This window comes from Cynocephalus volans, chromosome 9, assembly GCF_027409185.1.
Source record: "Cynocephalus volans isolate mCynVol1 chromosome 9, mCynVol1.pri, whole genome shotgun sequence".
In the NCBI taxonomy this organism is placed as follows: domain Eukaryota; kingdom Metazoa; phylum Chordata; class Mammalia; order Dermoptera; family Cynocephalidae; genus Cynocephalus; species Cynocephalus volans.
This window is the reverse complement of record NC_084468.1, coordinates 71,199,123-71,216,658: the sequence shown is the minus strand read 5'-3', so window position 1 is coordinate 71,216,658 and position 17,536 is coordinate 71,199,123. Positions and strand designations below refer to the sequence as shown.

General features: G+C 34.9%; 1 protein-coding gene and 1 pseudogene across 2 annotated transcripts; one reads left to right on the top strand and one right to left on the bottom strand.

Moving 5' to 3' along the window:
- Positions 1-217: 217 nt before the first annotated feature.
- On the bottom strand, positions 218-17,393 carry THAP9 (THAP domain containing 9). 2 transcript variants are annotated; one of them, XM_063108660.1, is made up of 5 exons: positions 17,218-17,393; positions 12,721-12,916; positions 11,036-11,339; positions 9,653-9,803; positions 218-3,876 (listed from the first exon to the last, which is right to left on the bottom strand). In XM_063108660.1, exons 1-5 carry the CDS (start codon positions 17,301-17,303, stop codon positions 1,902-1,904), a joined length of 2,712 nt encoding a protein of 903 aa, XP_062964730.1. In that variant the 5' UTR covers positions 17,304-17,393; the 3' UTR covers positions 218-1,901. The 2 variants fall into 2 exon arrangements, with proteins under 2 accessions (XP_062964730.1, XP_062964731.1); XM_063108661.1 differs by having other exon boundaries at positions 17,224-17,393.
- Positions 15,663-15,984, top strand: LOC134386522 (large ribosomal subunit protein eL33-like; annotated as a pseudogene).
- Positions 17,394-17,536: the final 143 nt, after the last annotated feature.

The following is a 17,536-nucleotide window of genomic DNA, read 5'->3' as shown; positions in this document are numbered from 1 at the left end:
AAGAGGTTTATAGCTTTACCTTACATTTAGGTCTTTGATCCATTTTGAGTTAATTCTTTTGCATGTGGATATCCAGTGTGCAAGCACTGTTTTTTGGAAAGTAGTAAGGATAAGTTTTTAATGGGAATGCTTGTCTTGGGAGAAAATAAGGACAAAGATACAGAGTAAAAATTATAACCAAATTACCCTAATCAAATATGAATAATTTATTTCACTGTAAAGCATATCATATCAAGTAAATCTGATATGAAGACTCTGAATCATTTTACAAGTGCAAGAGCAATTAAATGGGCTAAAGATGGTGATAGAACTTTTCTTATTATCAGTGTTTGCCCAATTTATCCAGCACTTAAAAGAATGCAAAACACTAATTTTTTCAAATACAGAATATATTAATACATTAGTCAAGTGAAACAGCAAAGAGCATTAGACACTACAGAGTAAATCTTGCTTTATATAAAAATCAGATACAAAACTTGGATTTATATAAAGGTGGTGATTTACAAACAGGCTTCCTGTAAATAAGATTTATCCTGGTGTATTTAAACTTAATTCTATTTGCAAACAAAACAAAACCCATCTTATTCAGAATTCTCAGCAATAGGTCTTGTAAAAAATGTAGTACAACACTGGATACATTTCAAAATTTAAAGCCTTTGAGGTAGAATAAACAAGTATATCAAAATATACTTTTTAAGGGGAATTTCAATTAATATACTCAACTTTTACCTCATCATTAATCTTTTGCAATTTTAAGTTTTTGTACTTTGTGAACATTCAATCTCAATGACAAAAAGAGTAGATACTTTACAAACACAGAAGTGTAATGTGCTTGTTTCTTCTTTTATCCTTCAAAATACCCCCATTGGTTAAAGGATATGTACCAAATGTTTTTTCTACTTATCTTTTCAAATCTGGGTGTGAGGGAATGGAGAAAATTGTCATTAGTATGCTTCCATCTTCAGATTATTTAAGCTTTTCCTAAATTTCTGGGGGGAAAAAAAAACCTTTATATAATTAAGACAAATTTTTTCCATACCTATCGTTTCAACTGACCGTCTTTTTTCAGTAGTCCATTATTCATTCAACATTGAGTATGTTTCATTATTTTAGCCTTCCTGCAAACATGAGCAGACTTCAGAAAGAGCAGAAGTTGAATTAAAGGTTTCTCCCCATTTTCTGATGAGCACTGGGCTCTTCCAAAAGGAGTCAAGTAATAAGTGTCCACCCTACTATATTATTCAAAAGTAATATTTCAAAGTCCAGTGACAACAGATAGTGAAAATCACATCATCTATGTTCCCACACTGTACTCTGCAGTTTGGTTGCAGTACAAGGAAAAATAAATGGCCCTTGTATTTACCTTCAGCCACAGAGTGTGTATTTCTATTTTAGAGACAAGGGGATTTTTGTAGTATTTAATATTTTTGCTTTAGTCTAACTTTCAAACCATAACTTAATTTTCATCTTCAAGGTTTTATAGATATTCTGTCAACATTCTTAAGAATAGTAAACCAAAGCTCTTTCAGATATAGTCTGTTTAAAAGGAGTCAATGTTTTTGTGACTCCTAGTTGTCGTTTTTCTTGTTTTTAAAGTAGACTGAACAAGTTAAAAATAAATCCAGTCACATTACTCAGTCTTATAGTAGTAAATTCAAAGATTCCACCTGTTTCCTAGTCTGCTCCTACTGACTTAGTGCTTTTTACATTTTGGAAAACTCATAAATGTTGCAAGCCATACCGAAGTGTGACCAGATTTTATGATTTGTGTAATTAGAAATTCTAATAAGCAGAACTGCAAACTTTTCCACTGTGTAGAATGGTCAATTAATAAGGCAAAATTGAACTCTACAAAGTGTTGACCGTTTTTTTAATAAAAATGTTAATATATATTAGGTCTCTCATTTGAAAGGATATCCATTGTTACTTAGCAAATGCCTGAATTTATTGGTATTAGCAAAACTTGAACATTTGTAATCCTGTAAAGATGACCAATATTTCCTTGAAAATTTTTTCATTTCCATTCTTTCTGAATGTTTTAAAGAGTACTGAACTACATCTTTAGCTCTGTTATTTAAGAAACAGATGATTATATCCTTTAGCAACTTTACAAAGTGATTGATGGCAAACACTTCTCCATCAAAGAGATGCTCATCTAAATCTACAAAAAGACAAATATGCCCAGAAAGCTCATGTAATATTTTCTGTTGAAGATACAATTCCCTCTGGTGAGGAATTCGTTCAACAACTGCCATTCTTGAATGGGTTCTTACAACTCGCTCACAAATAGTTATGACCCGACATAGACTTTCTGAAGGTAAATGCAAACCATTCTTCTTTTTAACACATAACAGTGACCCAATTTTATAAGCTTTCAGATCCGATGCATACAGGGCAGTGATGCAGTCCTCACAGGTCAAAAGAGCTGATAACTTATTTGCAATATAACCAGCACAACAGGTGAGATTTCGCCTGTGATCTGACAGGTCTAGTAATGCCTCACTTAGTGAACAATTAGACCAGTCTTGGCAAATATCCTCTTTGTAAAAGAGAGTCTTTATAACACTGACACCATACTGACGTTGAACTGTCCAAAGGGCCAAGTCTTTCCTTCGAGCAATTGAAATGTCAAAGATGCTTACTTCACTTAGAAAAACTTGATCTTGAAATCTGTATCTGGTCTCCAAATTATGATAAGCTTTCTGGAACGCCATGCACGTAGGGCTAGAACTGGTTCCTAATACCCGCCTAAGCATCCTTAGAAATAATTCTAGATGATCTTGACTGAATTTGTAAGTCAGAAGATATGAAAAAGGCATGACCTTTGGGAAAACATAATTTTGGTAAAGCCATTTTAAGCTCTCAGCATTAAGCAAAAATCCCAGGAATCCTAGTTTTCGCTTACCTTTAATTATTTGATTATTGCTAGTATCAGATAATGTAAGAAAAATTGTCTTGGCTTCAATTAACATGTGATTTATTTTACCATAAGTTTCAGGCAACAAAGGTCCTTTAAGTCCCTTTGCGTAACAGTTCCTACCATTAAAAATGTCAAACAGATTGTTAACTAAGCGTAAAAAATAGATGGTGCCCATACAGTTTTGAAAAGGAGGCAGACCTAAAGACTGTAAATATTCTAACGCGCTGGCTACACTTTCACTAAAGAGTTGGGCAGCACAATTCATTTTCAGTATATGATTTTTCAAGTTTGCAAGTTTATTCGGGACTCTTTCCATATTTGATAATTCCTGTTCCTCTAGTGCTACTAACTCCACAAGGTGCTGCCAATGTGCTGTGCCATTAATAAACTGAATGCTTTGAAAATTCTGAAATGCATTTCTTATTAATCTCAGCAAGTGGCAAGAATCGAAGAAGTATGCAATCTGTTGACTAGAAGATGAAGGATGTTGAAATGTACACTTCATGTTGTCTCCATCAATACGTATACCCAGCACTTTTGCCATTTGAACACTGTGAGCTGTGGCATCAGATGTAACAGCCAAAACTGTGATCCCTATGTCACTCAGTTTGCCAATAGTGAGACGAAGTAGCTGAGCTTGCAAATATCCAGATGCTGTATTTACAAAAAAATAACCAAGAGGTGTTCTCCAATGACCAAAAATACCCACAGCCATTAACAAAACAGTTTCTGAAGCAAGTGGCATTTCATCAGCATCAAGTTTTCCAAGACCAAAGTCCATAAACCCTTGCAAACTGTGGCTGCTGGGGTCCCACTGAAGTTGTTGTTTGAGCGATATACTTTTTATTATCAATGAACAATACTGATATAGCTGGTCTCCATTCTCTACCCTTTGTTGAAGAAAAGAAAAAATGTTGCTGTCAAAACCTGGACTGGGTTTGCATTTGGATAACCACCTAGAAAATATAAAAAATAAAGAATATAAAACTTAAATGAAGAAATAAAAAGATAAAAGGGGAAAAGCCTTAAACAGTACTAAAGTAGACTCAAATCCCTACAATATAAAGCCAAGTACAAGTAGCCAAATTCTACATTTATCTTCAAATATATTCATATAGTTACAATAAAATAGGAAAAATATAGAGAAACATAAAAATACAAAGTAGTATTTTAAGATGCAAACATACTACGATGTAATTTTTAATTTCTTATTTGTTTTTTAAAAAGTATACAAATAAAATTTCCAGTTCTAATTGACCTTTTTATAATGTAGATCACAAATCAGTCTTACCTGTAAATTCACTGAAAAGAGAAAATTGTCAAAAGGGAGAGAACTTTGGGAACATTTAGTACATCTACCTCATATTACAGGATAGGAAACTGGGACAGAGGGAGAGGTTAAGCAACTTGGCCTATACTGTGCTGCTAGTTATGAACAAAGGGCTTTACTCACTCCTTACAGCTTCAAAATTATGCTCTTAGAGGTATTTAAGGTGTCCATATCTGCTTGTCCCTATAGAACGTACCTGCACTACTATCTTAGGAGTTCTTTCATGGTATCCCTGACCTTCTCAGACTGCTAATTATTATTACTTCCCATTACTGTTAGTGTCTATCTTCAGAATTCTTCTTACTTCTAATTTACCCTTTCTCACTTGCTGTAGAGATCAGGAAAGAAAACAATGTGTTCAATAATTGTCTAAAAGAAGATTAAATGGACTATGAGGAAGAGACTGAGGTGTTCATCTATAACTGAAGTATACTTTGTAATGCAAATTTCCTTTTTTTTTAGTTAAATTTCTGATTTTTTGGCTATACTCTAGGCAGCTAAGGTTTCTTCCTGGACAGCTGACCTCTATTTAATTGAGATTTTAATGTAATTCCCTAAGTATTTCAAAACAGGGCTTTCCAAATATTTTAGCTGTAATCTAGAAGTTTTATAAACAAAATTCACCTTACTATATGACACGCCCTTTCACATATGTGAAATATATATATATGTTTATATATGTATGTTACATATATACTTTAATGGCAATTATGACTAACTTGATTTTAAGATGCACTAATGGGTTAAAAAACAGTTAAAGGATGCAAAAGACAAACTTTGACTAAAAGTAGCTTATAATCTGTTTAGGAGACAAAAGTATCAGTTATTTGTATTTAAAAATAGGTCAAAACAGTAAGACAATGAGAAAACAATATAGTGGTGCTTAGCCCACTAGTATGTTAAAAACCGTTTGCAACTGTGTCACCAAATTTTCATTGTATAAAATTAATTTTTTTTTGCATTAGGATTCTCAAATGAACTCCAAAGGCGTTAACTGTAGTTACATATGCAGTAAGTATGTAAGGAAACTACTTAATGCCTACATGTAAAAGTTTTATTTTAAATGGGGTTAAAAAACAAAAACAAAAACACCTTATGTTCTGCTGAGCTTGATTTTTAAATGGAAATCTAAATGGTTATCTAATATCCACAACTACTAGAACAATGTCTTGAATATCAAGCAGAAAGATATGTGGACTTGCTGATTTATTTTTTTAAAGTTTTTATAACTAAGAATAGGTATACCCAAACCAAGTTTGTGAGTTAGAATAGGAGGGAAGCAACTGATTTCTCTTTTGAACAGTTTTTCTTCCTTGAAAATGCTAAAAGGTTTTTGTAATTGTAAAAAATGACACATTAAGTTTTTTTTAGAAAAAGCTAAATAATACAGAAAAGTGTAAAGAATAGAGTAAAAACCACAGTTAATATTTCAAGGATATCCTTCCATATATCTTTATGTATACATATCTAGATATAATTTTCAAAAATTACACTGAACCTATTTTTCTTCACTTAACAGTAATGTTCTTACAAGTCCTTTCATATGTCTGTGTAACATTTTAAATGTATACATAGTATATCACAGTATAGTTAGTCAATAAATAATTTAACTAACCCATATTTTAAGACATTTAGGTTTTTTCAGTTTTTAAAATAATATAAACAGCACCACAACGTGTCTGTGCATGAGCACGCATGTGCACGTACAGATATACATATTTATGTAATTTGTGTTAATCCCTAGAAGTAGGATGGACAGGTAAACTTAAATATGCACATATTGGGATAAATGAACTCAACTTTAATAAGAAATTAAAAACAAATCTCAGACTTCAGGTACACATAATTGGGTGGGTCGTTAAAAGTTCATATTCCCAAATTGTCCTTCAGAAAGTTCACACCAATTTTAATTTACATTCTCATCAAGATAATATTTTAAATAAAATGACTGATACCTAATGGCTTAGTTAAGGAATGATTACAGGGAGTCAGTTGGGTGGCTTAAAGCTCTGCCTGGGAAGAATACAGTCCTAGAGATCCATAATGCTGAGCTGTCTGAGTGTTTTCTGGTAGACTACCAGCTCCTCCCACTGTCCTGTTTACTTCTGAATCTCTCACAGCACCTAATCTACAGAGGGAGTTAATTTACTAAACTGTAGTGAATACAAACATAGAAAATTAGATACAGAAAATATTAATAAGGAACAACTATGTCAGCATTTTCTACCTACATATGTGTATAATAATGATACATACTAAATATATGGTACTATAACAAGGAAAGCTGAAGATATCATGATATAATTTCAAAGGATTTATGAAAACAAGCTACCTTAAAAACACAGCACTGAAATTATAAAAAGCACAGCTCTGGGAAGGTTTTGGACATAAAGAATTAAGGGAGAACTGAGAAAGGATCCAACATCAGTACAGAGAAAATTAGAGAGGTGTCTGATGTAGCTAAGAATTAGAGAAAGATGTATGGCAATTAGAAATTAGTGAGTGAGATACCTATCTAACCAAACCAAGGGTTTTTTAAGAATTTAAGTCTCACTTGGTCTGTCATGTAATTGTTAACCATCTAATTGTTTCTCCATCATTATGGAGAGGAAAAACAACAGGCTGACCACAACTTTGGTGCTACATTTCCCTAATTACTTTTCTGTTCTCTGAGATAATTATTCACATTTTGTCATTTCTCCCCAGACCTCTAATGCCTCCCCCACCCCAGCTCTCAGCTAATAACTTTATTTCATCAAGAAAACAAACAATCCAATAAAAACTCATTTTCCTGCCACCAAAAATGTTAACCTACTCTATCTGTATCTCTGCCTTTCTTCCTGTTTCAACGGATGAACTGTCCCTACCCCTAATTAAGGTCTGACTTCCCTCCACAACGGTGTTGAATGTTACCCTCCTGCAGTTATCCTTTCTCTAACGCATCACCAATTCCCTTCTCTCTACTGGATCATTCCCATGAGCACGCAAGCATGCTGGAATATCTGTATCTCAACACCCTCCCCTCAGTGAATGGTCCCTTCTACCTACAGACTCATTTTTCTGCCCTTCTTCATAGCAAAATTCCTTGAAAGAGTCCACAATCATTTTCTATGCATCTTCAACTTCCGGTCTCTCTTGACCCCCTCTGGCCAGGTTTACCTCTCCATCACTTCACTGCAACTGCTTTTGTCAAAGTCAAAGACTGCCACCTTGTAAAATCCAATGGTCAATCCTCTGTCCTCATCTTACCTGATCTCCCAGCAGCATTTGACATAGTGGACTACTCCCTCCTTGAAAATACTTTCTACACTTGGCTTCCAGGCCATCACAATCTCCTGGTTTTCCTCCTGCCTCACTGGCCGCTCCTGATCAATAAATATTTATTGAATAAATGAATATTAAATATAATGATTATAAAGATCTAGTACTTAAGTATAGCTGTGTTATAAACATATATAACTTTTCTAATGGGAAAATGAATGGAAATGTAGCCTAATACAAATATGTTTGACCACTCAGATTTGTTAGGATAAAATCAAGGTTAATATATTAGAATAATATACGGTCATTAAAACAAAATTTTATTGATAAATAGATTTTTTTAAAAAAATCTGGGAGGATATATAGCAAACTTCTAACAGTAGTTATCTGTGGGATTAAGGGAAGGGAAGTATTACCAGTGGTTTTCATTTTCTGGTATTTATATACTTATATATTGTTTGAATATTTTATAACAAGCATGTATTACTATCACATTAAAAATGTACCTTTGTTATAGCCAAAGTACCAAAAGAAATAAGCAACTGTTTGAGTCCTGGAATTATAAATCTAAATATACAACGTCACAGCAAAGTTGCTTGTTTTTAATTTCTTTTACCGTAACACAATTGACTGTATACATCTGTAGGGTATGGAGTTGAATATCAATGTGTCACAGCAAAAATTACAAAATGTAGAATGACATGAAGAGAGAAAAGGTAAGTGTGAGCTGGAATTGCCATAGAAGATTTAATCTAGGAGTTGATGCAGAATTGTGGGAAATGAAGAAAACCATGAAAAAAAAAAAAAAAAGATAAGAAGTCATGTGGAATGCCTTACACAAACCACAGTGAAAAACCAGTAGTGCTTTAAAACCAGAGAAAACTGGGCTAAAAAAAGGTATAGGCAGAGAAATATCAATGCAGTATCTATAAAAATGTCTCCTGCTTAGCACAAAGTGGACATGAATAAATAAGTATAATATCTGGCCTGAATGGTAAAATTACTATTTATAGAAGAGAATACGCTTTATACATAAATGTTCATCTCAATATATGAAATTAGCAATTACAATAAAAAATGGAAACATAAATGTCCAATAGTTGGAGAATGCCACAGTTTAAGTAGGGTAGGACTAACTGGGATTATGTAGTTATACTAACTTATTTACAAAGAGTTCAAAATTACATGGATAAAATGCATTTATAATGAAGTGATAAAGGGCAGTTTGGAAATTTATAAACAAAAGATCATAACTATATAAAAACCAGTAAATCTAAGCACAGGAAAAAGACTGGAAGGAAATACTCTAAATATTAATAGTAATTGTTTATCTATATAATACATAGGAACAATATATGAATTTTTCCTTCCTTTTCTCTCGTTTCTAAGTATTTTATTAGTAGTATTATTTTAAAGTGTGTGTAGAGAAAACATTCACTTTTTAAAAAAAGGAATCTGTGAAACCAGTGTTAAGAAACAATAAAAATAAGGTATTAAAGTTATTAGTCATTACCAGAAAGTCATTATGTTATTAGCTTCACACCAAGAGAATTATAAATGTGTCTGTATTTTGACCACAAATCCTGAAAAATTATTTATCAAAATCTGGTCCCTGGAAACATGGGACCAGATTTCAACTGCAGTGCTTATGAAAAATGCTAATTTTTGTGCTTTGCCTCAGACTAACAGTTATCAATCCAGAACTGTTCTAGATTTTCCAGGATAGTCAGATTTTTTTTTTTTTTTTTTTTTTTTTTTGCAGCTGGCTAGTATGGGGATCTAAACCCATGACCTTGGTGTTATAATGCTGGGCTGTAAACAACTGAGCTAACTGGCCAGTCTGGGATAGTCAAATATTAAAGCTACTGAAGTGAACTAGAAATTCCAATATTTCAGTTTTTATCACTAGAGTGTCTCTAACATCTGGGAGATGCAAAAATTTTATCAGAATATATATATATGTCTTCATTTTGGTGGTGAAAATATTGCTGTTGTGATAATATGCAAACACCACCTAGAAATTTTTAAAAAGAAACGGCAACTAATAAATAGTAGTATAAATACAAATAGCCTGAATGTATGAAATGCAATAAAGGAACAATATATTTGTTTTATTTAACATCTAAAAACGAATCACTTACGTTCTGAGGATGGAAGAATGAGGCAGCTTAAGAATCTTTCTTACATAATCATAGACTTTGCTACTGCACAAGTAGAGTGTACAAGCAAATTGTTTCATTTCCATGGAGTACTCAGCTATTTCTCTCCAGTTATACAACTCCCACTTAAAATCTGTTAAAATAAATTTATTTATTCTTTGTGATGAAAAATGTGAATAGGAACATTTTCAGGCACAGATCATAGCATTTGGATATACAATGCACTGGACATCAAAATTCAAATACAAACATATTCAGGTAAATATCTACTTAGGACCCCTTGACTGATTTATCCTGTTCACAATGGATCATTTCACTAGAGAAAGGGAAGAAAAATTTGCAATTTATATTACTGGCAGCCTCTGTGGAGATCTTTAGAGGAACAAGGAAGAAAATGAAATAACTAGATAAAATTAAATCTCTGGATTCTGAGGACATTTATTTGTTTCACTTTGCATAAATTAGATATAAGAAACATTTCTGGGGATAGGATATCATTCAGATTTAACAGACTATTTTGCCTACCATCGAGAGGTAAAAAAATCCCATGTTCCCATTTATTACCTCTATTTCCCTCTTGGAGAAACACAAAGTATTCTCCTCCTTTGGAGGTAATTGTTCTTTTCTAGAAACAGGACATGCTTCTCTTTTACCAGAATGTAAGTCCAAAATTTCTGCTGCTTTCATCAAAGAATAAGTTGGCAATTCTTATTTTGCCCCATGTCAAATAGCCTGGTTCACAAAAAGGAGTAAGTAGTCTTTTCATGGATTTACATATCTATTCTATACAATATTTTAGAAAAAATTTGAAGACCCACAATTTTCAGGCAGAAACAGATTTTGCAAATTATCTAATTCAACTCCACTGCAAAAGAGACTTTGGTAATAAATTACATACAAGTTAAAAGTGTTTTTAAAGAATTTGCTGATTGGCTCAGCTGGTTAGAGCACAGTGTTATAACAAAGGTCAAAGGTTCAGATCCCTATTCTGGCCAGCTGCCAAAAATAAAAAAATAGAAGAAAAAAAGAATTTGCAGTAGCATGGGTAACAGTTATTATAAAAAGTGAAATACAAAATTGTATAAACTATATCTCATCTCTGGGTAGTGGAATTATGCATTATTTTTACCGTTTAAATATTTCTTTGCTTTTCCTATAATAAACATGTTACTTTTATAATTTGTAAACCACAAAATATGAAAGCATTTTGGTCATTATTCTTTATTCTTCTTGCTTATGCTACTGAGACTTTTCACCTTCCAGTTAAATGCATGTTTTCATAGGCAATAGCAAAATAAATATTTAATGATATTTCAAAAAAATAAAGAGCTGTTTTGTAAATATTACAGGTTATCGGGGAAATACCTGAAAATTGTGCTCGTAGCAGACACTCTGTTTCTTCAGAAAGTAGTTTCTCTTCTACAAGTGCATCAATTAATCGTAAGCTCTTTCTCTTCTTGATCATCCTGTAGTTTTTTACAGAGATAAGTCTTTTTTTGGACACTTGTAACATTTGTTGCACCTCAGCCAGTTTCTCTGCACCTATTGTCAAAGGGCTCTTCAAACTATAATTATGGTCCTCAGTAGCAATCTCTTCAGAATTATCTGGAAGTGGCTGTTTTAGGATTTTCTGTCTTGCTTTACCTTTAAGGTGTACACCTTGAGGAACCTATGACAGAAATATAAAATAAAAGTTACTTTATAAATCATCACACAGTAGATTTATCTATAAAAATATAACTGAATACAAAGCACTCACCTGGTTGCTGTGCAGAGTTAATTATAAAAGATCATAATCTCTGAATTTTTTTTAATGTATAGTCAGTAGGACAATGTAAACAGATTTTTTTTTCATCTATACAGAAATATTAACATGATGCTTAAAGTTTCTGAAATGATTAAAGAAACTAGAAAAAGGTGGTAATAATTTGAGAAGTCTTCATGGAAGTGAGTTCTGAGTAGTTCTTTGAAGGAGCAACAGCACGGCTTGATGGAATGAACAGGGAAGTTATGTATACAAAAAAGAAGGCATAGTGGACTGAGTGTGGGCTTTGGAATTAAGACTGAACTGGGTTTGAATCCTAGCTCCCTCACTTAAGCTCTGCAATCCCTTGTGTCATCATCTGTAAAATGGAGATAATAATAAAGGGTTGTTTTGAGGATACAATAATTTACGTAAATCTCCTAGTACAATGCCTGGACTATTGCAGGCCTTGGTAAACAGTAGCTGTAACTGATTTTCCACAAAAACATGAAAGCACATCAATATAGTGGGTAACTATATGTGGTTCGAAAAGAGAATTCAGAGCAGTTGGAAATGCACAAATCAATTGGCAGGATGCTACTGGAACTTATGAGTTTGAATGTGACACCAACTATATACTTCCGAATAGGGGAATGAGATAAAACAATATTAAGAGGAGGAGACTCCAGTGAATAAGAGGAAGGTAAGGCCAGTATCAGGACAGAATAGTTAGGTGACTATCACAGGCTGTGCAGAAAGTGAAAGCCATGTACAAGAGTTGTGGTTAAAGGGTAAAAAGATAAAATAAAAGCAATCAAAAGAAACAAGAATTTAACACCAATACTGGTGACTCACTCATAGAAAATCTCATATTTTCCATATACTTCTTCCTATGTCAATGCTAATAATTTAGGTATATTTTTGGTCAGGATCAATAAAATTATTGGAAGAAGCCAAAACAAAAATAAATAATTTCAAAGTATTATGAAAGCTCTTGTATTTAACAAAAGCCTGGATTCTAAGGCCATTTCTATCTACTAGTTGATTTTTGTGATTAGTTAGAATCTTTATGTATGTCTAGACAAATGATTTGCATTTATACACTTTTTTAAAAGCTCCAGAGCAAAATGCTATTATTACACGTAGATTAAAAAAAAAAATTTTTTTTCAAAGCATTTAAAATCTTTTATTGGATTTATTTAAGACTCAGATTTTTGGTCTCTGCAAACTGTAGCTATAATGTGAGCTGTCTTGATTTTTAAAAGCTTTGTAAAATTTAGCTTTGTTTACACCTAGATTTAAGTACCTTGTATAGAGAAACAGAAGGCACAGCTCCTTTTTTCAGCTTTCTTCTTATGCCATATGACTCAAAGTCACTTTCTTGAAAATGTTTGGAACATAGTATAGCACCTGGTCCTGGAATCCAAATCTTTTTGCTTCTGGGATCCACACGATTAACAGCCCTGATCCATTTTGAGCGCTGAATGGTATCAGCTGGAAATCTATAGCAATCATATTAAAGTTCCATTAACATGAAAATATTGTGGTAATACTACAGTAGTGTTTATTATATAAAACCATTTATTATTTAACTGCTTTCCACAAACATAAAGCCCAGTTAAAACTTTAATTTACTTATCTGATTTCAGTTTTCAGAGTTCTTTGATTTTTTTGAATCCAGAAGCTGTAACCATCAAAAGTTGGCTGGCCTGCCAAGTTGTATCACAGCCTGATCCTTTGATGCAAAGCTTCCAACTGGTATGCCTGGTCAGGACAGCTATTGATCCTTTTAGCCCACAGGGTGGTCTGAGACACTTGGAGCCCCTCAGTAGTTACTTCAAGCCAGCCCCAAACAGCTTTGTTGGTTCGCCCCAAAGTATTAGACAAGTATTACCTATGTGTAAAATGTCATGAAAAAGGTGATGAAATACGTAGTCTAACCAGCATGACTAACTAGTTTGAGTTCTGGACAAAATTAAATTGGTACTAATAAGTAATACTACTTTTAAGTCATTTATCTTGTGACATACATATGTTACATGTTTTAAAGACTAAGTTTTAGTCTTACAAAAATTCTGACAGGTTTTTATCTTCTTACAAAGATGAAACCAAGACCAAAGACAAGTATAGCCACCAGTAAAGAGACAGCTGCAACTGGAATTCATGTCTCCCTAGTATAAAGCCATCTGTGGCAGAAGAAAAATCCCAAACCGACTGTCATCTCACATACACCATAATGAACTAGTTACATTGTCCTACTTGTAGAATCCGTTTTTTATCCTTGTTCACCATGGCTTTTTTACACAAATGGTGGTAATTTACCTTTGGCTCCTTGTACATCAAATATTTTCCAGAAAAGTGGCTAACAAAAGCCCTTCTATAGTGGCTACCTTGGAGGAGGGAGAAAAAGGATTGAGGAGTGAGGCTTTAAATAACCTGTAACTTAATTTTGTTGTAAAGAAAAAAAAAATCTAAAACAAGGCAAAATGTTAACATTTGCTTAACCCTAGCGATGAGCACACAGATGTTTGTTATATATCACTTTCTGCCTGTTAGTATGTTTGTGACATTGGACAATTAAAAGTTTAAAAATAGAACTCATTTCAACAATGCAAGCAAAAAACCTCTTCCACATTATCATACACATATTTCTCTGGTTATGAAATAAATTAAGCCTCTTAATCTCTTTACTGACACAAAAAGAGAATGAATTAAAGGGTCACTTTAATTTTTAACTTGCATTTAGCCATTCATGTTTCTGACAGAGCACCGATGTTCCTGTAATAAGTTATTACTCTTGTAATAAAAAAAATCTTTGTGAGTCATTTTGATTCATGTTTTTAACCAGAGCCTATTGCCCATGACCTTGCAACTTCTTTCACAACTTTGGTGCTGGTGCTGGGGGATACTGGGGAAGGCTTCAGAGGAAGTAATAACAGAGCTAGAGCTGAAGCTTCAGTGGTTTTCCATGCACATAGTGAACACTCAAGGCAAATGCAAAAACACAGAGATATAAAATAACTACTTGAATCATACTGACAGATAAAGCATTGAAAAAGAAGTTAATTTTAAGGCTTAAGAGAGTTGAAAAGTGAGTAGAGAAGTTGGAGGGATTGGTTACAAAAAGACTGGAGAGGTAGCTAGAGGCTAGATCACAAAGGGTCTTGTATACTAATAAGCTGTGGATCCAATTCATTCTTGAGGTCAGTGATCATGACAGGGATGTGCTCTTACTCCACAGGAGAGCATCCATTGAGATTTCAACATTATGATATGTTTTTATAAGTTTTTGCCCCATCTTTTAATTTTTGTGCTTTATACTACATATTAGTAGAGTACCTCATATATATAATTTAATAATCACTATACGTATATCACGGGCAAGTACTCAAATTTTTTTATGAAGAGAGCTCCATGATCAAAAAGTTTGAACACAGTGGCAAGTTGATTCTCTCCTTCCCATATTATCATTTTGTTGATCCCTTACTGCAGATCCATATTACCTTTTTGCTAGAACTAACACAATAGTATTCTAACTCCTTTTCCTTTCTTTACTCTTTCCTTACAATTTCCTAGGTGTCAGGGTGACAAAGTGACTTCTCATTCATAGAAAAGCATACGTTCATTCAGCACACATGTACAATAAGAGAATACATATACAGAGAATGTAATCCAGGTTGAAAGAGGGTGTATGATTTAAGGCTTCTTAGAGGAGCCTGGATTTCTGATTGTTAGGCACTGAAGAGCCCCAGGAGATTAAAAATTGGTCCTGTAGGGAAACAGAATGATAAAATTTGCATTTTAGAACACTGCTTCTAGGAATCTAGAAAACTGAAATGGAGAAAAAAAAAATGAGTCTGGAAGAACCATAGCAGACTCTCAGGGTGAGGCGTTTCAAGAAACAGTTGATACGATTAAAAGTTAAAATCAGGTCAAGAGAAGGAGTAAGAACTCACTTGATTGGGCAAGATTACCGGTGAACCTTTGTCAGTGCTGTCTCATTAGAGTAGTGGTGACAGGTATTTAGCAACAGTAGGTTGGAAAGCCAACAGGACATAAGGAAGTAAGTGTATGCTCCTGTTTTGAGGAGCGTGGTTATAAAGGGAAGTAGACTGGTAAGGTAGTGTGGAGATGCACACAGGCTCAAGAGTTGTGTGTCTGTGTTTAAAAATAGGAGTAATGAGCTTTCTCTTTCTGCCATCTTGAGCCAGTGGAAGCCTGTGGGAAGAGGACTTCTAAAAAGCAAGAATGTCTAGAAGGCTGTGGTCCAAGGCCATTGTTGTTGTCTCTAAGTGCGGTCTCCAGAACCAAAGGGACCACACAGTTCTTAATATTGAAGGTATTTGTGACTGAGATGAAATCCAACTGTGGGCAAAAGAAGTGCTTAAGCGTAAAAGCAAAGAACACAACAGTGACTCCTTGCAGCAAACTTAAAACCAGGATAATCTGGGGAAATGAAACTCATGGTCATGGAAACAGTGGCATAGTTTGTGCCAAATTCCAAAGCAACCTTCCCGCTAAGGCCATTGGACACAGAATCCATGTGATACTGTAGCCTTTAAGGATTTAAACTAATGAAAAGTAAATTAACAGAAGTGAATTTGTTGGTGCTGGCCCGTTAGCTCAGTTGGTTAGAGCAAGGTGATAGAGGGTTTGCATCCCCAAACAGGACGACGGCCAAAAAAAACGGCCAAAAAAAAAAAAAAAAAGGTGGGGGTGGGGCGAGGGAGTAATGTGAGCATTGTGAGCATGCTTACTGGCTTCAGGCAAGTTAACAGTAGAGAGCAGTTTAAAATAAAAAAGATAAAGTTAACTAGTTGATGGGAAAACGTAGTGAAGGAGACAGGAAAGGATGAAATTACAACAGCTTAGATGGAGGTACCAGTCCTATTTAAAAAAAAAAAATTAATGACTACCAAAGGCCTACCATACATAATCGAAACACCTTTACCTGGCATTTAAATTTTTAAAATAATTTATCTTCAAGGTAGTTTTCCATTCCTCTACATTCCTTCACTTTACCTCTACATTTTTTAAGCTAGTCCTACTTAAAGTGCTACTCTCCTCCCACCCCCTTTTGATCTCCTCATAAAAAGTGCTTTCTCATTATTTAACTCTCTACATCTCATTAATATCTTAATAGGCTACCTCTTTTCGAGGTCTATCTCTTTTTCGCTGTGAGGATCTATTTTACCTACTTTTGTACTTCCCAGTGTGCCTTAAATATTGACTTGTATGACCTATACCAGTCTAAATTCACATTAGACTGGTCTGAAATTCTGCACCACTCGAGCCAAATGAAGCTTCTTTGCGATGATCAGATAGAGCCAGAATTGGACCGGCCTTGTAGATCTCAGCTAATAGTACTGAACTTGCACCGTCAGGCAGCAGGGGCGAAAACTGATCTGTACTTGGGCTCAAGAAGACGCCCTGCACTCTAATGGAATCGCATGCCTTCAACGTTTTTCCCAAACTGCCCTCCCTCCCGGTCTCCGCACTTTAAGTAATAAGGCCTCCAAAAGAAAAATGTTACTTTGGACCCAAAGTTACTCCCTGAGTAACTCGCGTCAAAAGCAACTGGGTAAGTGTCAGGTAGTGAAAAAAAATCAGCCACTTGGAGGTGAACGCTGGGCAGGAGGAGAGGGAAGAACCTCAATTCTCTAAGTTCCCCAGTTCCGCTCCCCCCGCCCCACGCTAACGTCACGCCACGTCGACGGCGCGACGCACTGCTCGGCCCCGCCCCACCCTGGCCCACAGCCCGCCAGGCCCTACAGGGAATTCGGTTCCTCCAGGCCGTTCTCACACGCACTGGTGGAAGGAGAGGCCACGCTCCCGGCTCAGCACGGTGTCCCGGGTGCTGCAGCCCACTGCAGAGCAACTTCGGGTCATCTTCTTGTTACGTGGGGCTCCACCTTCAGGGTTCCCGCGACAGCATGATTCGCGATAAATTTAGCTCCGCCCGTTGACTCGGCGTCTTCGACCTTTATTAGTCGGGAAAGGCGGGCTTTCGAGATGCGGGACTCCCACCCTTCTCTGGATAGGTGCAGCTCTTGGCGCCGTGGCCAATCACAGGCCACATCGTGTTGCAGCAGCCAATCGGAAAGGCTGGGGCATCAGACGCT

Bases quoted from the DNA above. Each gene is read 5' to 3' on its own strand.
- THAP9 (XM_063108660.1), bottom strand. From the start codon at position 17,303: ATGACCCGAAGTTGCTCTGCAGTGGGCTGCAGCACCCGGGACACCGTG. The intron at 12,917-17,217 runs GTGAGAACGGCC...TGATTGCTATAG, and splicing joins CTCTCCTTCCACCAGTGCGT to ATTTCCAGCTGATACCATTC. The intron at 9,804-11,035 runs GTATTTCCCCGA...TTATTTTAACAG, and splicing joins GCTACGAGCACAATTTTCAG to ATTTTAAGTGGGAGTTGTAT.